This window comes from Zalophus californianus, chromosome 15 (genome assembly GCF_009762305.2).
Source record: "Zalophus californianus isolate mZalCal1 chromosome 15, mZalCal1.pri.v2, whole genome shotgun sequence".
Lineage (NCBI taxonomy): Eukaryota > Metazoa > Chordata > Mammalia > Carnivora > Otariidae > Zalophus > Zalophus californianus.
The window spans coordinates 24,788,852-24,813,796 of record NC_045609.1 but is presented as its reverse complement, the minus strand read 5'-3'; the positions used below and the strand labels follow the sequence as shown (position 1 = coordinate 24,813,796).

General features: G+C 35.6%; 1 protein-coding gene across 4 annotated transcripts in view; it reads left to right on the top strand.

The window, feature by feature from the left end:
- JMJD1C (jumonji domain containing 1C) overlaps positions 1-24,945 on the top strand; it is a 333,639-nt gene that overhangs the window by 117,399 nt on the left and 191,295 nt on the right. For all 4 annotated transcript variants that reach the window (XM_027590290.1, XM_027590272.2, XM_027590282.1 and 1 more), the window contains one exon: positions 20,947-21,111. Coding sequence is in view for 3 of the 4 variants with exons in the window: in XM_027590272.2 (XP_027446073.1) it covers positions 20,947-21,111 (165 nt within the window). In the remaining variant the exon portion in view is untranslated. The remainder of the gene's footprint in view (positions 1-20,946; positions 21,112-24,945) is intronic.

The following is a 24,945-nucleotide window of genomic DNA, read 5'->3' as shown; positions in this document are numbered from 1 at the left end:
AAAAACTTTAAATGGTTTTCATTAATCATAGTGTTGTTATTATTATTCCCAAATTGTTGTATATATATTGTGCAACAAGGGAAATGATTTTAATTATGTTGGTGACATTATATAACAAGAATCACATATAGTATGGGAGAAGAAAGAGATAGAAATATAAGATCACAATTTTTAAACAATCTGTAGAATTTTATTTGGAGGTATCAGTATAAAGTTATACTAACTTACCACAGTAAAAGGTATAGATAAAATGCCAATTCAGGAGAAATGAGCACTCCTTAGAACCCAGGCTTTTGTTTCTGAAGGCTGTTTCCCATTGAGAAGTACCAAAGTTCCTTGGTTGGGTATATGGTTGATTTCAGGTCTCGGGCAAGAGATGGACAAGATGATCCTGGGATATTTTGTTATACCAGAAGCAGGAAAGCTATTAAAGAGTACTGAGGTCTGTCTAAAAGACTCAGAAACTAATTGAAGAGGCTCTCACTGGCCAAAGATGGGAAAATTTGACAATAATAGAAGTAAACAACTGCAGTAATTTGGAGCAGCTACATTTACTTAAATCTAACAGTTTATAATGATCCCTCCCTTAAAAAACACATTGTTTACCATTCTGGGAGGTTAAAACACTAACTTATTTCAAAAACTCATAAAAACCAAGTGTTTATTCTTCCTTTCCTAAACAAAGTACTTCTTGGAAACCAAAGATTTGATGAGAATTTTCACTTACTAGATATATTACAGATAGTAAATAATGAAGGCATGATAAAATTAGAATGTCACTTCTTTGCAGCTCTCAGTGAAATACTGCATTTAGTCATTGTTCATCGTTGGCTGCTATTGTCACAGATACAAGGCAGTACGCATATGCCCCTTGATGAAACACGGTACCACGTATAAGGTTGTCTTCTCTATGAATTCTGATTTTGATTAAGACTCTAAATTCCACAATTACAGAAAATTACAAGGACAAGAGGAACATGTTTAAAAATGCCCCAGGGGTATAGTCAGCAAAGTACAGGTAATTGAAGACTGCATGGGACAAGTGACTTCACTTTTTTAACAAAGACGTTGCAGGAGGAAAAGAGGTAAAACCTTCATGTCAATGAGTTGCAGTAAGTGGAACTTATTATGATCTTAATTTGAACAAACTGAAAAGGAAAAAAAAGTCTATGCTGGGAAACTTGAATACTGACTGATAATATTTTTGCAGAATTAATATTTTTTTAATTGAAACAAGATTGACCATGAGATAAAAATTGTTAAAGCTGGGTAATGGGCACATGGGAATCCCATTATGTTACTGTCTCTACAAAAAAATTAGATTTTTCAAAATAGCTTTTCATATACAGGCATACCTCAGAGATACTGTGGAATCAATTCCAGATCACTACAGTATAGTAAATATTGCAATAAAGTGAGCCAAATGAATTTTTTGGCTTTCCAGTGCATATAAAAGTTACATTTACACTATACTGTAGTCTATTAAGTGTGTAACAGCATTATGTCTAAAATAAACAATGTTCATGCCTTAATTTTAAAAATCCTTTGTCGCTAAAAAATGCTAACCATCATCTAAGCTTTCAGCTAGTTATACTCTTTTTGCTAGTAGAGGGTCGTGCCTCATTGTTGATCGCTGCTGACTGATAAATAGGGTGGTGGTTTCTGAAGGATGGGTGACTATGGCTGTTTCTTAAAGTAAGATAATGAATTTGCTACATCTATTTACTCTTCCTTTCAGGAAGGATTTCTCTAGCATGTGATGTTGTTTGATAACATTTTACAGTAGAACTTCTTTCAGAATTGGAGTCAGTCCTCTCAAACCCTGCTGCTACTTTATGAACTGAGTTTAAGTAATATTCTAAATCCTTTGTTGTCATTTCAGCAGTCTTTACAGCATCTTCACCAGGAGTAAATTCCCCTCAAGAAACCTTTCTTTGCTCATCCATAAGAAGCAACTCCTCATTCATTCAGTTTTATCGTGAGATTGCAGCAATTCAGTCCCATTTTCAGACTCCACTTCTAGTTCTTTTCCTGTTTCCACCACATCTGCAGTTACTTCTGCTGAAGTCTTGAACCCCTCAAAGTCATCCGTGAGGTGGGGAATCAACTTCTTCTGAACTCCTGTTAATGTTGATGTTTTGACCTCTTCCCATAAATTACAAATGTTCTTGATAGCATCTAGAATGGTGAATTCTTTTTGGAAGGTTTTCTATTTACTTTGTCCAGATTCATCAGAGCAATCACCGTCTGTGGCAGCTATAGCCTTATGAAATGTATTTCTTAAATAATAAAACTTGAAAGTCAAAATGACTCCTTGATCCATGGGCCACAGAATGGATGTTATGTTAACAGATATGAAAACAACATTAATCTTGTCCATCTCCATTAGAGCTCTTGAATGACCGGGTGCATTGTCAATGAGCAGTAATATTTTAAAAGGAAATTTTTTTCTAAGCAGTAGGTCTCAACTGGGGGCTTAAAGTAAAGTAAATGGTATTGTAAACAGATGTGCTGTCATCCAGGCTTAGTTGTTCCATTTACAGAGCAAAGGCAGAGGAGATTTATCATAATTCTTAAGGACCCTAGGATTTTCAGAATGATAAGTGAGCATTGGCTTCAATTTAGCATTAACCCCAGACAAGAGAATCAGCCTGTCTTGAAAGGTTTGAACCCAGGCATTGACTTTTCTCTAGCTGTAGAAGTCTTAGATGGCAACTTCAATGTTTTGCTTACATGAAAATCTGTTGTTTAGTGTAGTCATCTTCATTAATTGTCTTGGCTAGATCTTCTGTAAACCTTGTCGTATTCTTCTAGATAAGTTCTTGCTGCTTCCTTCACCTTGTACTTTTATGTTATAGAGATGGTTTTTTACCTTAAACCTCCCAGACCAACCTCTGCTAACTTCAGACTTCTGCAGCTTCCTCACCTCTCCCAGCCTTAATTAGAATTGAAGAGAGTTAGGGCCCTGCTCTGGATTAGGTTTTGGCTTCAGGGAATGTTGTAGCTGTCAGGGAATGTTGTAGCTGGTTTGATCTTCTCTTCAGACCACTACAACTTTCTTCATATCAGCAATTAAGGATTTTTTGCCTTGATATTATTCATGTGTTCACTGGAGTAGCACTTTTAATTTCCTTCAGGGATTTTTTCCTTTGCACTCACAGCTTGGCTAGCTGGCACAAGAGGTCTAGCTTTTGGCCTGTGTTGGCTTTCGGCATGCCTTTCTAGCTAAGCTTTTATCACTTCAGGTTTTTGATTTAAGTGAGAGGTGAGTGACATTTTTTCACTTGTAGGCTTATTCATTGGCCTAATTTCAATATTGTGTCTCAGGGAATAGGGAGACCTGAGGAGAGGGAGAGAGAGAGGAAAATGCCTGGTTGGTAGAGCAGACAGAACCTACACAACATTTATCGATTATGTTCTCTGTCTTATATGGTGTGGTTTGTGGTACCCCAAAACTATTAATGCTAGTAACATCAAAGGTCACTTATCACAGATCACCATAACAAATGTAATAAAATGAAAAAGAAATATTCCGAGAATTACCAAAACGTGACAGAGACCTGAAGTGAGCAAATGCTGTTGGAAAAATGACATCAACAGACTTGTTCCACTCCGGGTTCCACAAACCTTCACTTAGTTTAAAAAAAAAAAGCAGTATCTGTGAAGTGTATAAAATGAAATATGCCTGTACACAAAATGATAGCCATTAATCTAGCATACTAAGTAGTTGAAGAATTATTTATGAACTTATATTGTAGCTTTCACTCTATTGTGGTAGAGCCATAGTTTAAAAGATGAGATCAGTAAATAATAGTGATTTTCATTTGAAGGACTTTGTTGTGGTAATTTATTAAGTTCAGGAATTATAGTTGACCTAATAAGAATTAAGAAATCAAAGCAATTCTTATTAATAAGGCTTGATAGAAGGAAAACGTCATTCCCTGAATTTGCTGAAAAAATGCATACATTTGAATCCAGTCTTGTAAAATCTTCTACTAAAAGTATAAATTTTATGAAATGGAGATGCAGTATGTATACTTCCTGCTCCTCTCCTACAACACCTCCCCCCCCATCCTAGGGTAAGTCCTGAGGTGTAGCAGAAGACATACTTAATACTCTGTGCTCCAGTGCCCCCTTGTGCCTATTACGAAAGGCACCAATAGTTTCTACTGCAAAAATTGGAGTATACATTCTGAGAGCTCTCTGGAGACAAAACATTGCAAGCTTATAGATAGGGTTCCATATTGTAAACTTTCTGGGCCCAAGAATTGTGTCCTTTTGATTTCAGGATATGCTCTTCTATTAATGCTTTCCCTTTCCACAGAAGCTGCTTCATTAGCAGTTACATGGCATTTGGGAAGTATGTAGTACATGTATATTTAATCTCAATTTTCAGTGTTTTTATTTATTTTATTTTTTTTCAGTGTTTTTATGTATCTTTCCTTACCCTTACCTCCCTTTTAAAAGTAAAAAAAGGCAGGTGTGGAAATGGATATGTCAGAGCACTTGCTAAGAAGGGTTTTTCCTTCTCTCTCAAGGAAAAAGAATCCTGGGATCAGTCTGTGCCATGATAATGTGGTATAACTGTAAACATTTTTGGCCTGCCAGCATATTAGGAGATAGCCTACATTTGAAGTTGCCATCTCATTCTTCTGTCTTTTACCCTGAAAGGCATATAAGACTTTGTAGTATAATCCCAGCAAGTGTAATACTATTATATCATTGCCTTTAGGAGAAGGGAATGGCTTGGTTTTTTATGATGATCATTTGTCCTTCTTTTTCAGTTAAATTCTCTACTTACAGCTTCTTGTTGATTTTTTTATGTTAATCACTATACATTGCATCATCAGTTTTGGATATAGTATTCCATGATTCATTGTTTGCGTATAACACCCAGTGCTCCATGCAGTACGTGCCCTCCTTAATACCCATCACCAGGCTAACCCATCCCCCCCACCCCCCTCCCCTCTAGAACCCTCAGTTTGTTTCTCAGAGTCCATAGTCTCTCATGGTTCGTCTCCAACTCCGATCCCCCCCACTTCATTTTTCCCTTCCTACTATCTTCTTCTTCTTTTTTTTAACTTATATTATTTGTTTCAGAGGTACAGGTCTGTGATTCAACAGTTTCACACAATTCACAGCGCTCACCATAAAGGTGTTATTACCCCACTATTACTGTATTGTTGTCGATGTGTGTCTTTGCTTTTGTTATTAATTGGATTATATAATTGGCTGCTCCCATGTTAGGGGCATAGATACAATTGTTAGATCTTCTTGTTGGATAGACCCTTTAAGTAGGATATAGTGTCCTTCCTCATCTCTTATTACAGTCTTTGGTTTAAAATCTAATTTGTCTGATATAAGGATTGCCACCCCAGCTTTCTTTTGGTGTCCATTAGCATGGTAAATAGTTTTCCACCCCCTCACTTTCAATCTGGGGGTGTCTTTGGGTCTAAAATGAGTCTCTTGCAGACAGTGTTATCAGTGGGTCTTGTTTTTTTAATCCAATCTGATAGCCTGTGTCTTTTGATGGGGGCATTTAGCCCATTTACGTTCAGGGTAGCTATTGAAAGATCGGAATTTAGTGCCATTGTATTGCCTGTAAGGTGACTGTTGTCTGTGTTCCTTTCTGTTCTATGTTACTTTTAGGCTCTCTCTTTGCTTAGAGGACCCCTTTCAATATTTCTTGTAGGGCTGGTTCCATGTTTGCAAATTCCTTTAGTTTTTGTTTGTCCTGGAAGCTTTTTATCTCTCCTTCTATTTTCAGTGTTTTTTAATTAGAGTAAAATTTACCTTTCCTTTGGTCAGCAGTTCTGAGGACAAATGCATAGTGATGTAACCATTACCACAATCAACATGTAGAACAGTTCAATCACTTTGCCACAAAATTTCCTTTTGCTATCACTCCTTTGTAGTCAAACCTTTAAATCCCTTCCACTCTTCTTAACCCTGGACAACTAATAATTCTCAATCGTTCTTGTTGCGACTTTCACTGAATGTCATATGAAGAGGATTATACAATATGTATGTAGCCTTTTGAGTCAGGTTTCTTTCAGTTATCTAAAAGCATTTGAGATTTATCCATATTTTCGTTTGTTCCTTTTTATTGCTGAGGAGTATTTCATTATATGGGCGTACCATGGTTTGTTCATCCATTCCCAATTCCTCTTGTTTGGTATGTAATGGTATCTCATTGTGGTTTTTATTGGCATTTCTCTAACGACTAATGATTTTGAGTATCTTTTCATGTGCTTATTTGACATCTGTATATCTTCTTTGATGAAGTATCTGTTCAAATCTTATCCTGTGGTTTTTGATTAGTTTTCTTTTTGTTGAATTTTTTGCGTTTTTTTGTATATTCTGGATACTAGTCTTTTTTCAAATGTTTTATTATAGTCTGTGGTTTGTTCTTTCATTTTCTTAAAGTCTTCCACAAGAAATTTTTAAAAAAATTTTGATGACATCTAATTCATCACATTTTTTCTTTTATGGTCTGTGCTTTTGAAATCCTTTCTAAGAATTTTTTGCCTAACCCAAAGTCAGGAAGAATTTGTTCTTCAAAAAGTGTTACCTTTTATGTTTAAGTCTGTAACTATTTGGGTCTAATTTTTGTATATAGTATGAAAGATGGATTGAAGTTCATTTTTTTTTGCACATGAATGTACAATTATCCCAGTAGCATTTGTTGAAAGAATACCTGATTTGAATTGGATTTTCATTTGTCAGAAATCATTTACCAGTTTTATATGGATTCTGTGTCTAGATTTTATTCTCTTGTATTGATTTGTGTGTCTATGTTTTTGGCAATATCACACTCTCTTTACTATATTACTATAGCTTTATAGTGAGTCTTGAAACCAAACAGTGTGAGTCCTCCAACTTTTTGTTGTTCAAAATTGTTTGTACCCTTCCCATGTAAATTTTAGAGTCTGCAAAATTCTACAGGAATTTTGATTGGAATTGCATATAGATCAATTTAGGGAAGAATTTACTTTTTAATATTGAGTCTTTCAATTAATGAACACAGTGTATCTGTCCATTTAGTGGGACCTTCAGTTTCTTTTATCAGTGTTTTAACAATTCTCACATACACATCCTAAACGTATTTTGATAAATTTCTCCATATATTGTCTATTTTTTATTATCTTAAAATACTGCCAGCTGTTTTGATTAGGACCAGGAGTATGCAGCATTATACATGCTCTTCCCACCCCAAGACTCCAGCAATCAGAGTACCTCTCAGGTTTCTGGCTTCTGGTGCTTAGTCTCAGCTTCAGTCAGAGGTCATTCTTTATTGAATTAGATTACTGGCCCACCCTAATAGAAAGAATCCTTTGTATATTTTGTACTTCTTTTAAGGATATAGGTATATTTAGTCAGAATATACATACAGCCTCATGTATTTTTCTCATATTTTTAAACTCATACTTTTATCTGCAAGAGGGAACTAACCTTTACAGTTGAAGGAAGATAAACTGTAACAGTCACCAGGTTACCATGGCTCAAAAAAACATGACTCCAAAAGAGTTATAATAGTGAATTCAGTTCCCCACCACTTTAGACCAAGCCAATTCTGTTCTTCATTCCTTATTTTCTAAATTGGATCAGTACCATTAACTGACATAATTTAGTTGAAAATATACAAATAATTTCAATATAGACTACTAAATGCATTGGTAGACCCTTGAGTGCATTGCAAGATGATAGAGACCAGTGGCTCAGTTCAAGTGATAGAAAATTGTTTCTGAGAACCAGACTTCTGAAGTGTTTCTTGAAGCCAGGAAGTTCAGAGACCTGATAAGAGACTATGTAAGGTTCAGGTTGAGTTGAAAAAGAGGTGGACTCCAGATACTGAGTGGTATCCTTAATCAGTGTTTGCTGAATGAATGAATGGTTGGTAGACATTGAAAATGGAATGCTTAAGGTAAATGTGAAAGTAGGGACAGAAGGAAATAATAGATTGTTAAAGATTTCTGATGGGGCGCCTGGTTGGCGCAGTTGGTTAAGCGCCCAACTCTTGATTTCAACTCAGGTCGTGATCTCAGGTTGTGAGATCAAGCCCCACGTGGGGCTCCACGCTGGGCATGGAGCCTGCTTAAGATTCTCTCTTTCTCTCCCTCCCTCCCTCTCTAAAAAAAAAAAGATTTCTGGGATAGAGTAGTTCTGGAGGATGACAGGTCTAGAGAGATTGTATAAAAGAGGTGAAAAGTCACTGTGGTTGAGAAATTCAGAAAACTTGGAGGCTCAGTTATGGTATTAAAACTATGAATAACTTAATAAAGGGAAACTTTGTCTCTTTTTAAAACAGTATTTCATCTCTTTTTATTTGATCCCTTTTGACTCCTGTTGATTGTAAAAGAATTTCTCAATGAAGAAATCCTTGATATAGTCAAATAATTTGAGTACCAAAAATGGAAGTAGTTGATCACATCCCTTTCTGAGGCTCTCTTCTATCAATTGTAAGGGTTAGGATATACCTAAGGGGAGAGTCCATAAATCATCTGTCCTGTTTCAAAATACTCTTGGCATGCAAGATCCCCTGAAATGTAAGGCCAACACAAGTATGACTCTTTCAAGTAGATTCTAGGCATTATTTTTAAATACTAATAAGTTAAAAAAATGAAAAAGGCCATCAGAATGAAATAACTTTTTATTCAGTGTCAGAATTCTACTAGTATTTAATTAAATACTACCAGTATATATTATTAAAAGGTAATTAGACCTTCTTTAATATTTCTGTACTTTTTTTTTTGAGATTTTATTTATTTATTTGACAGAGAGAGGGACAGCGAGAGAAGGAACACAAGCAGGGGTAGTGGGAGAGGGAGAAGCAGGCTTCCCACCGAGCAGGGAGCCCGACGCGGGGCTCAATCCCAGGACCCCCGGGATCATGACCTGAGCTGAAGGCAGTCACTTAACCAACTGAGCCACCCAGGTGCCCCAGTACTTCTGTACTTTCAGCCAAGTGCAATATTCAATACCTGAATTTTTATTTGGACAGTTATACATGGTTTTTCCTCCCAACCTGAGGTCTGAAGACAGTGCCAGCGTAAAGTGTTACAGCAAGTATTGGGGAACAAAATTTCAGCCACCAGGTTCTTGAGACTTCAGTAGCACTTAAGCATTTAAGTCATCCAATATTATAATTTAACGAATTTTTTGTTGTGGTACTACAATATCTGCTGTCTGAATAAGGACGTGTATACTAAGGTCAAGCACCCATTTTGACATAGATATTTATTTTTTCTATTTCAGAAAGAAAACTCTTGAGATTCCAAGTCTTTTTCTTTTTAATTGAGAACTGGGGCCTACCATTTTTGTCAAGCATTTTAGACAATTAGAATTACTGTAGGCTAAGGAGAATGACCTAATTATGTTTCATTCCTATCATATGGTTTGCTGATTTTATACTTGTTCAGGGATAATAGGTGTGACTACAAAGGGCCATTGCAAAGCCAAAGTTAGGTGTCTCACCCATATATGCTGTGTACCAAGACACAATTGTTACCACAGATCCTTGGTACTTAGCTAGGGGAGATTGTGTGGACTTCCTGACACCTCAGTTTCTTTGATCTTCAGTTGTATCTGAAACCATACAAATTTCCTGGGCCTCCAAATTGTCTTTCACATGTTTTTGGGAAGAGAGAGCTCTGTCTGTGTGCGTGTGCATGCGTGTGCGTGTGTGTGTTACGTAGACATAAAGAGTATAACCTATGGAGAAAAGATCAGAGTGTGGACCACGCCTTTGCTTATTTGACCTAGCTTTAGGCCCTCTGCCTATATTAGGCTCTAGAAAATCCATTGCTGGATCTGTATTAAAATGTAAAGACAAACTGTTGTACTTTTGGAGCTAACTTTTGGCTTCAAAAACAAGGCAATAAATTTATAATTCTACTTCTCTTTCCCCATCAAAGGTACTGTGGCTGTAGTTAAGTTTATTATGAATAATGTTGAATCTTAATGGTTTCTCTATACCTTGCATCCCTTGGATTCTTTAAGGATATTGTATTAGTTCGTTAATGTATGTAAATGTGGATTATGAAGGGCTTTGAACTGCATAGAGTCCCTGCTCTGTAGTTATTTTCCATCCTCAGTTCTTTTCTTTTATTATATGAACTGATGATAAACCTTCTTGTGACACTAAAATCTCATTTTCACACAAGTAACTTGTTTCCTGATTACTTTAAATGAATGCATTACATGTAACATCACAGCCCATTTTTATAAAAAGAATAAACTTTTTTAAATTAATAAGCTTTATTTTTTTATAACAGTTTTAAGTTCACAGAATTTGATGGAAAGTACAGAGTTTCTGTATACCTCACCACGCTCAAACCCGTTCCAGTTTTCCCTTATTGTTAACTTCTTACAACTGATGAGGTAATACTTATGTTATTATTAACTACAGTTCATAATTTACATTATGGTCTACTCTTTGTGTTGTATAATTCTGTGAGTTTTGACAAATGCGTAGTGTCATTGGTCAGCCTATAAAGTGTCATATACAGTTGTTATATTGTCCAGAAAAATCCCCTGTGCTCCAAATATATCCTCTCCCCCACCAGCAAATCATTGACAACTATTGATTTTTTTGTTGTCCCCTTAATTTTGCCTTTTGCAGAACTTAATATGGTTGGATTATAGTATATAGCCTTTCAGAGTAACTTCTTTAATAGCAATATGTATTTTTATGCATTCATGTCCTCATGGCTTGATAGTCTTGAGAGTCCATTTCTTTCTTTTTTTTTTTTAAGTATTTATTTATTTATTTATTTGACAGAGAGCGCACAAGCAGGGGGAGCGGCAGTCAGAGGGAGAGGGAGAAACAGGCTCCCCACTGAGCAAGGAGCCCAATGCGGGGCTCAGTCCCAGGACCCTGGGATCATGACCTGAGCCAAAGGCAGAAGCTTAACCAGCTGAGCCACCCAGGCACCCCGAGAGTTCATTTTCATTTCTTTCTCTTGCGAGTAATATTTATTGTATGGATGCACCACCACTTGTTTTTTCACCTGTTGAAAGACATTTTGGTTGCTTCCAAATTTTGATAATAATAAAGCTGGCAATAGTTATTATAGAATATAAGTATTAGCCATTTACATGAGAGCTTTCTAAAATACATTTCTGCATCATCTTAGATGATTATTCTGGATATAAATTTAGACTTTCCCTGTGTCATTCATAGGAAAGATAGACACTAAATATATACAGACCTATTTCATTTGTGTCAGATGGTGCAAAGACAAGATATATGTTGCTATGAAAGCATATATAGAAGGTTTTTAACCTTTTACATATAGTTTTTAATTAAATACCCATTGAATATTGAATTATAATATGATGATACTACGTTAGGACCAATTTTGAGTCCTAGGGTAAATAAGATTTTCTAAAGTCTTTGTGGAACTTTTCATAGTTCTTAAGAATACTATGAAAGCATGTCCTAAGAGTCTCTCTCCCTGTTTTGCTTTTATAATCTGCTTTGCACTTGGAAACTAGATAGTATAATTTATCCTTACCTGTATACTAGTGTCAGTGAGTTCTGAGTGAAGATGAGATGATTCACCTTTGGGTAAAGTGCATTTGCCTTTAGTGAATAGAATTTGTAACATCTTTCTTGACTCACTAGGAGCCCTTTTGGCCATTTTCATTCTACTGTATTTCAGATAGATAATAATACTATTACCTACATGCCAATATTATATTTAGAACTCAGTACATTTTCCCTCATATATTTGTTTCTGCCTAAAAATACACTTTTTTTTAGTATTTAGTTATCTTCATTAATAAGTAGCATGTTTCTCTATCCCAAATAATAACTGTTTTATAAATATATATTTGAATAGATCAAGAATCAGAAGCATATTTTAATCTTACTAATTTGTTACTAATCCCCAGTACTGTGTTCTTCGTAAATAATATAAACAACAGGCATTTACTACTACTTTACAATATTATAAAAAATCTTTATTTCTGTGGTAACTTTCTAAGAAACCTATGGCAGAAGGTAAATTGAAGGAATTAAAAATATAAAAACTAGAAACCAGAAGTAATTTTTAGTAGTGTGAAAATAAGAAACAAATACCTGATTTTTTATGTAAAATATCAAAGCAATATGTTTTACCTGTGGCCAGCTCTTCTTTGAAAAGTTATTTAACTGGGGGTGCCTGGTGGCTCCATCGGTTGAGTGACCAACTCTTGATTTCAGCTCAGTCATGATCTCAGGGTCCTGGAATCATGCCCCAGCATGCTCAGCGGGGAGTCTGCTTGAGGATTGTCTCCCCTTCCTCCCCCCGCCACTCACATGTGCTCTCTCTCTCTCAAATAAATAAATCTTTTAAAATTGTTTTTTTAAAAAAGTTGGGGTTCCTGGGTGGCTCAGTCATTAAGCATCTGCCTTCGGCTCGGGTCATGATCCCAGAGTCCTGGGATCCAGTCCCACATCCGGCTCCCTGCTCAGCGGGAAGCCTGCTTCTCCCTCTCCCACTCCCCTTGCTTGTGTTCCCTTTCTCGCTGTGTTTCTCTCTGTCAAATAAATAAAATCTTTAAAAAAAATATAAAGAAAAAAAAGTTATTTAACTGGAACAGCAAATCTGTAAAGAAGAATATCAGTGATGGTTTTGCATTGCCCCAGCTACCGGATGGATTAACTGCCTATTACATTGTCTTCTGAGGCTCAATTAATGAAAGACCACATGGCTATACCCAGGAACATGGTATAGTCCCTGTTATATACTGTGGAAGGAAACTCCCTAGTTCTTTTCCGCAGGCAGAAAAAGAAGCACTTGATATTTTTCTAATATGCTAAAATACTTAGAAATCCTCCTAATGCAGAGGAAAGAGGTGGGAATGTTCATCCTTCTTAATTCATCCTTAGCACTGATTTTTATCATATTCCAGTAATTTACAGTGTCTTAATTGTCCAATCCAGTGGGTTTTTTTTTTTTTTAATTTGTCTGTAGCCTTTGAAGATGTTAACCTGCCTCTTCATATGAAACTTACCTTCTTGATTGGAATAGTACCTTCTCTACAGGTTATACTTTGTTTTCCTTCTCAGTTGTGTTCATTTGTTTCTTTTCCTTTGGTAGCCTGTAAGTTTTGAGATTTTATATGCTTTTATGTTCTTTCTTATGAATTTCTCATTCTCCACATTTTCTCTAATCCAAATTTCATTTCCTATAACCTAAACCCAGACAACCTTTGCTCTAGGTAAGTTAGAATATTCTCTGAGTGTGCTTGATTTTCATGCCTGTAAGTGTAGTATTCCCCCCCTTTTTTTAAGTATTTCCCCTTTCTTTCATCTGTGAGATCCTGCTTATTTCTTCAAATCCTACTTAAATGTCGCTTATTGGGGCACCTGCGTGGCTCAGTTGTTAGGCGTCTGCCTTGGGCTCAGGTCATGATCCCAGGGTCCTGGGATTGGGCCCCACATCGGGCTCCCTGCTTGGCGGGAGGCCTGCTTCTCCCTCTCCCACTCCCCCGCTTGTGTTCCGTCTCTCTCTGTCAAATAAATAAATAAAATCTTAAAAAAAAAGTCACTTATTGTCATGTAGATTTTCCCACTTTATCCAGGCTATATTTGTTACTTTCTCCTCTAAGCTATTAAAGTAATACTCTACATATTTGTATTATCCCACTCATTACACTGATTTATCATTATTGAATGTCTATAGCCATACTAAACTATGAAATCTTAAAATCATAAATGGTACCTTATTCAATCTTTTATTCTTGTGTCCAGAATTATGGCTGACACACAGTAGGCACTCAGATACCTTTTCAAGAATTGTAAGCATGTGTGCATGAATGATTGCATGAAACAAAGATGTTTTAAGAACATATTTATAGAAATATATCAAAATAGGAACTGAATGTCATTTTTTATAGCCACACTATATATTTGAATAAATTGCAACATATATTTTTACCATATACATATGAAACCAAATGGTTGTAAAGCATTTGCTAAGTAATATATGTAATTAGAATCCTAGAGATCAAATAACTTATCCTAGATATTAAGAATTTAAATAACATCAAAAATATCAATGTTTGGCAAAACAGGGAGTAGAATCTATGAATTAGGGTTATTTTTTGACTCTGTCAACAGTGTTTGCCATAGACAAGCTGTTTAAAAAGATTTCTAAATTAAAGTCAGACTTTATCAGTTTTCAGTTTTTTATGTCTTCAAACATTATTCTCTAAAATGTGTAAGTATTTTGGTAGACATTTTACCTTCCTGATTGTGAATTTCTTAGAGCCCAACCTGTAATGGAAACTACACTTTCGAATTCTATAAAGAGGATAATTAAATGGTATGTATTATAATATGCACATTCATTTTTTAAAAAGTAAAATGTGAGTAGATATATTTCACAAATAAGTTTTTAAATCGGTTATCTTTTACTAAATTTAAGTTTTTCCATAGAAATAATGTTTTAAACATTGTTTATGTTCTCTAGTCAGCTGCCCTGAAGTACATTGATCCCACAGAAATAAGTGAAGTGTAATATTAAAACCACATGTTGTAATATTATTGTGAAATATTATTCTGCTCTTTTATTCTGTACCTGTAACATTGCTTCATTGGAATTATATATTCTAACTTTAAATGGATGATTTTAGGAATACCTCTTTTCCTGTCATTCCCCTCCTCAATTCTTTTACAAAAGGAAGGAACAAAGCCTCTTGCACCTGGGACAGAAATATCTGAAAGGAGTGACTGGATCTGGAGTCAGTAGCAGTAATAGTGGCAGAAAAGATTTGTTGGTTGGGTGATTGAAAGTACAAATTTTCAAAACTGTGGAGCACTTGCACTGAGTTTAAGAGGCTAATAATCAACTGCTAGGAAAGAGAAATCAAAAGCTAATATATACTTAGAAGATGATTGTTACTCATGTTGTCTCATAAGATTTCCAACTTACTTTAAAAATTACTCCTAGGAACTGGAATTATATATACATTATGGGAGCATCATCAGTATTTGACCTCTTTTCTATAAAAACAGTATACTTAGTATAATCTCTAATCATGCCTCAAAAGATCAAAACCAGAATTTGAGCCTTTCTCTAAATAAATTATGTTGGAGATTTATTAAGAAGCATTTGTAATATGTAGGACTTTGCATTTAACTTGGATTTTTCTTCCTTAGTTTTTTTAGTTGCTGTCCCTCTCCTTTAAACTCTCTAGTTACATCCTCATATCTTCAGATTTGTAAACTACTCTCAGGTATCCCTTTTTCATAACCTATAGAAAACCTTTCTTCATTGATTTATTCTCATGCTTTAAAAGCATTCTCAGAATTTGAGTTCCTAGAAGGTTCTTTTCCTTTTTGTTTGGGCAATCTGCTTCTCTCTCTCTCTCTCACTTTTTCAAATGTCTTGAAATTACCCTTCTGTCTGTCAAGCTGCCTTATGCTAAAAAACTGAACTGTTGATAGTTTTCTTCCTCTTGAGCCATTCAGCGGTTCTTAGTTTGTTCCTTGATGCTATTGAAAGAAACAGAACTAAACGAGGTGTTTTCATTTGTGTATCATTGTTTACATTAATTGTCTAAAAGGACTTTACTGTGTTATATTCTCAATCTCATAAATTTAATGCCACATTTAAAATTTATTTTTTATAGATTTTATTTATTTATTTATTTATTTATGAGAGAGTGAGTGGGGGGAGGGGCAGAGGGAGAGGGAAAGAGACAATCCAAAGCCGACTGCGCTGAGCGGAGCCAGACCTGAGATCACAACCTGAACCAAAATCAAGGGTCATGTGCTTAATGGACTCAGCCACCCAGGCGCCCCCACCCCCACATTTAAAAGTTTTCAGTATTTGGGCAGAGATGACCAGGTTTTGGGCCCCCCACCCCATTGGTTATCACCAAATTATATATATAGATTTGTAGATGGATAAATCTTGTGGAAAAACTACCCCATTTTTCTTCCATATTGCTATTTTATAGAGCACTATTCTGTGAGGTATCTCATAATTGGAGATTTTATGGACAAATGGGGGAAATCTCATGGTATTAACTCTCTTATTAATAATGGACAGTGAACATTGGTATTATTAAAAACCTCGAGAAGACTTGTGATAAAATTAGACTTTTGTAACTTACTAGTTCATGATTGTTCATAACTTACCTGGCTTACGTAATGCCTTTTTATATGAAAAGAAATGACGATTCTATAATGTAGACTATAGTTTGAGGAATGTTAATATAGTCTAATGCTTTTATTTTTAACACAAAAAGATTCTTTAGAGGCTAAGTTGTTTTAGGCCATCACCATTCTCACATGACATCATGCAGATCACTCTTAACTTTTAGAGTGCATAAAAAGGTGAGGCCCATGGTATACCATGCTGGTGTGATAATATTAGTATTATTATTGATACCAAGGTAAAAATAACTAAATTTGTTTTTATCACTTGATTTTATAGCGGCAATAGTTGTGTAATTTTAATTTTCTTTATAAATATCAGTGAAAATAGTATATTGTGAGAGAATACAAGCTTTCTTAGTTATTGGTCATTGTTTTTATTTCATAGTTCTAGGAAAATAAGGGATTCTCCTAGGACCTTTCAAAAATTTTGTGATAATTATTGATGAATTTTAGCTCCAGAAATGCCCATCATACTAATCTGAAATATTTTTTCAAATTGGTACATTAGTAGATTTTTATATAGCTAATATTTTTACTGTTCCCACATTACTTTTCCCAAATTAACTGTATAACATTTGCAGATAAAGATTGTGGCTTACAAAGAGGTCCTAAAATAAAGTGGCAGGGCTGAAATTACAATTTAGATAAAAATAGTAATTCTCAGCTTAATATGCTATTATTTTGGTGTGTGTAAGTTGAATGTAGGTGTCCAAGTGACCAGAATCCATTTGCCATTTTCAAGCAATCAAGCTGTGTAGGAGAAAAGAGACATTCTCCATATGGATGATAATTGTGTTTGAAGAGTTTATTTTTTATTTTTAAGATTTTATTTTTGAGAGAGGGAGTATGAACAGGGTGGAGGGAGAGGGAGAGGGAGAAGCAGACTCCCCGCTGAGCACTTAGGAGCCAGATGTGGGACTCTATCCCAGGACCCCAAGATCATGACCTGAGCCGAAGTCAGATGCTTAACTGATTGAAACACCCAGGTGCCCTGTGTTTGAAGGGTTTCAAGGTTAGGTTAATTTCAGTGGACCACATAACAGAAACTGCATCACATGACTGCTGCTTATACTTCCTTCATCTTGCTAGTGGTTCTTCTGACAGTCTGACAGCTTTTCTTTCAGTGTCTGCTTTATACATATATAAAACAGAATTTGTGCATGTTGAGATCTGTTGTAGAAGACATGTATTTTTTTTTTAAAGATTTTATTTATTTGACAGAGAGAGACAGGGAGAAAGGGAACACAAGCAGGGGCAGTGGGAGAGGGAGAAGCAGGCTTCCTGTGGATCAGGGAGCCCGATGTGGGGCTTGATCCCAGGACCCCAGGATCATGACCTGAGCTGAAGGCAGACGTTTAACGACTGAGCCACTCAGGCACCTCTAGAAGACATGTATTAAAAGAGATATGTGGTAGTCTTTTAATTATCTAGCGACCAGTTCTTCAAAATCACTGTTTTGTATCTTGGGCTAAAAAAAAGTATTTACCACATGTTCACTATGAAATAATTATTTTTAATGATTATTTTGCTGAGCCTTTTTCTCAGATTATATTCACTCTTATGGTAATCACCACAATATCCATAGCTATTAATTCTTGATGTATATCTCTTATTTCTGAATTCCCAGTGTTCATAATGATAGGCTCTAATATGCAATCAGAAGTGTTTACTGAGTGAAATCTTCCTTTTCTTTTTTTCTGCATAACTATGAATGCAATGATTAATTAGTAAATGAAACAACTATATTCATGTTGCATTTAGGACCTTTTTTCTTTTCTTTTCTTTCTTTTTCTTTTTTTTGCAAATTAGTCATTTATTCATACTCATTATATGTTTTACATGGTGCTGGGTCGTCAAAATATTTGCTGAGCACTTTAGTTTGTTAGGCATCATGCCAGATACTAGAGATGCAAAAAAAAAAAAAAAAAAGATGAAGGCATACTAATCCTTACCCCCAAAGATCTGTATCTTTAGTTAGTAAGAAGGAAATAAGCAAGCCGAAGGACCCAATAGAGGTGAACAAGGTGGGAGTCAGTATAAAGTAACATAAAACTAAACCAAGTAAGTATATACAGTGTTTTTAGTAGGTTTGCAGATTGATGTAAAGAAACTATGCCTCCCCAAACCTCACCCCACATACATACCAATACACCGTAAGGCTAGATTAGTTACTCATTCAGTTAGCCAAGATACAAAATCTTACCTTTATTGGTGTAGAGAATCTAGCATGAGCACTGAGCATCCCTGCATGTCCTTGCGAGATATACCTTTGGGAAACCCTGACCACTTTACCTGGGCCGTTTCTCAGAGCTGTGTTTGCAGTGAGCACCAACGAAGTATGAAGTAATAACTTCCTCCAAATAGCAGGCTTGCTTCTATTTATTATAAAAGGGGGGCCCCTCCACCCTCTCCCGGCCCAGATCTGTCTGAGTGCATAGGTGTTCTCTTTGGGCTCTGGGCATCCTTCCGGTGGGTCTTAGGAGGCATGAGGGGTCGACACAAGCCACACACTTTCACTTGGCTGTAAGTAATAAAGTCCTGGGAGACTCCTGGCTTTTGCCAGAATCCATGAGACAATAACAGGTAGCTTATTTTAGTGTCTGTCTATCTAACTATTGACATGCAAACACTTCACTGTTTTGATAATATGAAGGTAAGTTGGCTATACAGCAAAGGAAAAGAATTTCATTTCTTTGTCCCCAGGATCCTAGTAAATTCCTAAAACTGTCAGTGACACTGTCCATGCAAGATCAGCCGTGAGTTTAGAAAGTTCACTTCATGCTGAAAACTTTAATTCTATTATCAAGGGTTTTGCATCTGGAAGAATATACATTGAATTAATGCCATTTATGATAGGGAAATGTTTAAAACCTTGGCTCTTTAGATTCTTGACTGAAATATTTTGTCAGTAAGACCATATTATTGTCCATGAAGGAAAAACAGAGATAGCACTCGGGTTTTCCTGAGCATTGTTTCTGCTTCAGTTTTCTGTAGTTCTCAAAAGCCCATTTACACCACAATTTAGTGATTACGTACTCTTACAAGATTTCAAGTGGTAGAGAAAATGGTATAGCTTGAAACTTTGCATAACATCAGGTGGACCTCAGCTCAACCCCTTAGGATGCATTTTTAGAAGAAGCCAGCAGTTTTGTTGGCTCCTTCCTTGACTTGGGCTGCTCTGAGTTGGCATAGATAACTAGGAATAGGTGTTAACTCCTTGAACAGTGTATTCTTCTTTCCCAGTTCTAACAGGTAAGTATATCTAACTAGCTTCCTAATGAGCAGCAGCAGAAAGACCTCAAAACCAAACATAATACCAGTTTGTGTCCATGTTTAAAAGTCAGCAATTTCAAGAGTCAGGAGATACTTAATATTTACTAAGTACTTTGCATGTATGCAACACTGTACTGGAAACTGTAACAGCTTTACCCTCAGTGAGTTTGCAGCCATAATATAAAAATATTCTCATTATATTTGAAGAGTATAGGGCAGAATCTGATTATATGCTAAATAAACTATATGAAAAATAACTGCTTATAGGAGTTCAAAGGTAAGTTTGAGTGAAAGTGGGGGTTATAAACATTCTGGAAGAACTTCGGTGAGGGCAGAAGAACAAACAGGATTTAAATGAGGGGAAAGTGAAACACCTCAGTTGTAAGGGAGCAGAAGATGGGTGGAAGAAGAAAACAAGAATCCCTCCAACAAAACTTAAAATGTAGTAGGGAAGACAGCTCTATGAAGAGAGCATCTTAGGTAGTGAATGAAAAAGGATGAAAGTGGGAGAAGGGGTTGAATGAATGGGTGTAAGAGAGTCAGCTTCGGTTTTCCAAATATTAACATCCTTGTTTCTATTTTAGAGGAAAAGCTTTCAGGCTTTCACCATTGAGTATGCTGTTAGTTGAGGGTTTTTCAGTATTACCATCATTGTGTTGGAGTAGCTTCCTTTTATTCCTAGTTGGAATGTGTTTATCATGCAAAATATTGAGCGTGTCAAATGCTTTTTCTGTGTCAAAGAAGATGATCATGTAGTATTTTTTCTTCCATTCTGGTATATGGAGGGTATATATGGTATATTGCACTGATTGACTGTTATCTGTTGAACCATACTTGAATTGCCACCTGTCTCTGTAAGTAAAGTTTTATTGGAACCAAGCCAAAGCCATTTGTTTACATATTATCTGTGGCTGCTTTTGTACTATAAAATCAGAGGTAAACAGGTATGACAGAGACCATATAGTTTGCAAAGCCTAAAATACTTAATATTTCCCAACCTCTCCTTCTAGAATGACCAGTATCCACATAGTCTTTAGTATGTCTTTAGTAGGTCTGTACTTACTAACATTGTGTAATTTGCTTTTCTTAATAAATGTATGGTTTATCTTCTCGATATACAACAAGTAGGGAGTTCTAATATGGTTAATGAGAAAGTTAGGTAAATAATGATTTTAAGAGAAGTGTCAATTCAAATAATGTATTTGATAATGTCTTTTCTAATTCAACTTTGTGCCTTTATTTTGAAGTAACCTACTTGGGGGCCTCCTGGGTGGCATAGTTGGTTAAGCATCCAACTCTTGGTTTTGGCTCAGGTCACGATCTGAGCATTATGAGATCAAGCCCTGCGTGGGGCTCCGTGCTCAGCTCAGAGTCTCCTTGAGACCTCCCTGTCCCTCTGCCCCGCCCCCTCAGCTCTCTCTCTTTCTAAAATACATAAATAAATCTTTTAAAAATATACATATATATATATCTCTCACATTCTGCTTTGCTCATGGAGTTTTACGTTTTCTTTTCTATAGGTTTATGTGGAATTTGATGATCTTGAATGGGATAAACGAGAGTGGGTTAAAGTATATGAAGATTTTTCAACTTTCTTGGTGGAATACCACTTAATCTGGGCCAGAAGGATCGACCCTAGCCAGACTCAGGGATCAAAGGGCAAACAAATTCAGTGGCCTGCATTGGTAAGATCTATTCTTGTTTCATTAAACATTCTCAGTTGTTTGATTTAAAAGAACAGGAACTGAATGTAAGTTCAGATTTATCTTGGTGAGCATAGATTATTCCTGAAGAGGCTCTGAAATATCTGGCAGAAATATCAAAATTTGGCTTTTATTTTGTTAAACAACTGTATGTGCCCTTTTTGTTAGTACTCTTTTAGCATATTTAGCGTAGAAATAGTTTAATCTATCCAGTTAGGAGAAACATATAAATTGGATTAAAGGTTACTAACAGTTGACTAGTTTGTGTGTAATGTGGAACAGTTTTGTGAGATTGAGACTTTGTAGGTAGATAATAAGAGGGTACTTTTTATAAAGCATTCAATAGCATGTAATTTTCCTTGGTTTATTAAATTTAATAAAAATTGAATTCATTGTGGATGATAGTAGATATTTAATGTGAAATTATATGTTCACATAATAGGTAAAATTACTTCATATCAGAAAATGTCTGTTAGGGTGTCTGGGTGGCTCAGTCGTTAAGCATCTGCCTTTGGCTCAGGTCATGATCCCAGGGTCCTGGGATCAAGCCCCGCGTCGGGCTCCCTGCTCTGCAGGAGGCCTGCTTCTCCCTCTCCCATTCCCTGTGCTTGTGTTCCTGCTCTCACTATCTCTCTCTGTCAAATAAATAAAATCTTAAAAAAAAAAATGTCTATTTAAGAAATACAGATTTCACAAAATTCTCAGCTAGTTTGATGAGTTTTGTAAAAGAAACATACAGAGTCTTCTGACTCTGGCTGGCTGAGTCAGAAGAACACGCAACTCTTGATCTCTGAGTTGTGAGTTCAAGCCCCACGTTAGGTGTGGAGATTACTAAACAAACAAACAAACTTGGGAAAAAAAAAGAAACATACCAAATAAGATCGTTCTATTAGGAAGAAAGCCATATCTGTTTAACCATTGGGCTGTATATGTTTGAATGAAATAATTTTCTTACATTGATATCAAAGGAATATTTTTAAAGCCATTAAAACATTATTTCAGGTATTTGGTATAAATACCATGAGAGTAGGTACTTTCAGATTTTTTTTAACATAAATTAACTATTTTCAAGAATAGTTTTTCTTGTTAATAATTGTAGTACTTACACATTTTCTCTTTTAGTGAGTTAGACCTTTAAAAGTCTGAGGATATAAGTGGTTAAAAAGAATGAAATGAACTAATTATATTTTTAAAAGAAAATATGTATAATATCAAAAGATGGAAGATGATATCTTTGAGCTATAGTTTTGGTAAGATACTTTAAATGCTCTAGCAAAAGAAGATAATTTTATCCATGATAGATTTTAAGAAACATTTGTTGGATGAATATATTGAATTGTTAATATGAAGATTTTAAAGCCATGACTAACATGTTTTTTTATTTTATAAAATTTAACTCAAAAATTGGTTAAAACTGGACATATATGTGAATTTTTTATGAAAAGCCTCAAAAGCAGGAAGCAGTAACAACAATACCAGAAAGTATGCCTCAGTATCATAGTTAAAGAATAAACAGAACTTTAGAAAACCTCTGCCCTGTCTTAGAGATAATTATTAAAATCAAGGTGAACTCCTATATGTATTCATAAATTACTGATTTTGGAGAAAATTTTAATTAGAAGATATTGTTTAGTAATAATTTTTGTCATTATTTTAGAAATTTAATTCTGCTGAAACCTTTTATTTTTTTATTTTATTTTATTTTTTTAAGATTTTATTTATTTGAGAGAGAGAGAATGAGAGATAGAGAGCACGAGAGGGAAGAGGGTCAGAGGGAGAAGCAGACTCCCTGCTGAGCAGGGAGCCCGATGCAGGACTCGATCCTGGGACTCCAGGATCATGACCTGAGCCGAAGGCAGTCGCTTAACCAACTGAGCCACCCAGGCGCCCCTGCTGAAAACCTTTTAATCTCACAAAATATTTAATTATGTAACCTCTTTTTATTTATTTATTTATTTAAGATTTTATTTATTTGAGAGAGAGAATGAGATAGAGAGCACGAGAGGAAAGAGGGTCAGAGGGAGAAGCAGACTCCCTGCTCAGCAGGGAGCCCTATGCGGGACTCGATCCCGGGACTCCAGGATCATGACCTGACCTCAAGGCAGTCGCTTAACCAACTGAGCCACCCAGGCGCCCTATGTAACCTCTTTTTAAAATACAGCTTATTTTTTCTTATCTAAAAAAAGGTACACATTAAAACATTGGAAAATGCTAAATGGTATAAAGTAGAAAATCATGAATCATTCTATTTTCATCACCAAGCAGGACATATTTTGACGTATTTTCTTAAAAAGTATTTCTCTGCTTTTTTTTCTACCATAGAATTAAAGAATTTTTTAAAAATATGGTAAAATATGCTTAACATAAAATTTTCCACTTTAATCATTTTTAAGTATAAAGTTCGGTGTCATTGAGTATATTCACATTGTTGTACAATCATCCATCTACAGAACTTATTCCATCTTGCAGAACTGAAACTCTATACCCATTGAACAGCAACCCCCCATTCCTTCTTCTTCCCAACTCCTGGCAACTACCATTTTATTTTCTGTCTCTAGGATTTTGACTTCTCTAACTACCTCAGTAGAAGTGGAATCATCTGGTATTTGTCTTTTCGTGACTGGCTTATTTCACTCAGCATTAATGTCTGCGAGGTTTATTTTTATGTTGTAGCCTGTATGAGAATTTCCTTCGTTTTTAAGGCTGAATAATATTTCATTATGTATGTACCACATTTTATTTATTCCTTTGTCTGTTGAGGGACCCGTATGTTGCTTCCACCTCATAGCTATTGTGAATAATGCTGCTATGCACACGGGTGTACATATATCTCATTGAGACCATGCTTTCAATTCTTTTGAGAATTGCTGAAGAAGTGGAATTGCTATATGGTAATTGTATTTTTAAAACTTTTGAGTAACTGCCATACTGTTTTCCACAGCAGCTGTACTATTTTACATTCTTGGCACTACTTGTTCATTTTAGTTTTTGATAATAGCCATCCTAATGGCTCCTTGTGGTTTTGATTTATGTTTCCCTAATGATTAGTGACATTGAGCATCTTTTCTTGTGCTTATATGCTATTTGTTTATCTTCCTTGGAGAAATATCTATTCAAGTTTTGTCCATTTTTGAATCAGGTTGTTTTTATTTGCTTAGTTCTAGGAGTTCTCTATATATTCTGGGTATTAATCCCTTATTAGATGGAATCTGCAAACATTTTCTTCCATTCTGTGGTTGCCTTTTTACTCTGTTGACAGTGTCTTTGATGCACAGATTTTTTTAATATTCATAAAGTCCAGTTTATTTTTTTGGTTACCTGTGCTTTTGGTGTCATGTCCAAGAAATTATTGCCAGATCCAAATCATGAAGCTTTTATTGTATGTTTTCTTCTAGGAGTTTTCCCGTTTTAGGCTTTATATGTAGGCCTTTGATGTATTTTGAGCTAATTTTTGCTTATGGTATTAGGTGAGTGTTCAACTTCTTTCGTTTGCTTGTTGATATCCAGTTTTCCTATTACCATTTGTTGAAAAGACCTTCCTTTTTCTTTTGAATGGTCTTGGCACCTTATGCAAAAATTATTTGACCATTTATGCAGGTGTTTATTTCTGGGTTCTCTGTTCCATCAGTCTATATATCTGTGTTTATGCCTGTACCACACTATTTTGATTACCGTGCCTTTGTAGTAAAATTTTATTTGAGAGATAAAGAGAGAGAGTGCATGTGAGTGGAGGGGGAGGTGCAGAAGGAGAAGGGGAGAGAGAATCCCAAGCCGTCTCCTTGCTTAGCACAGAGCCCGATGCAGGGCCCATTGTCA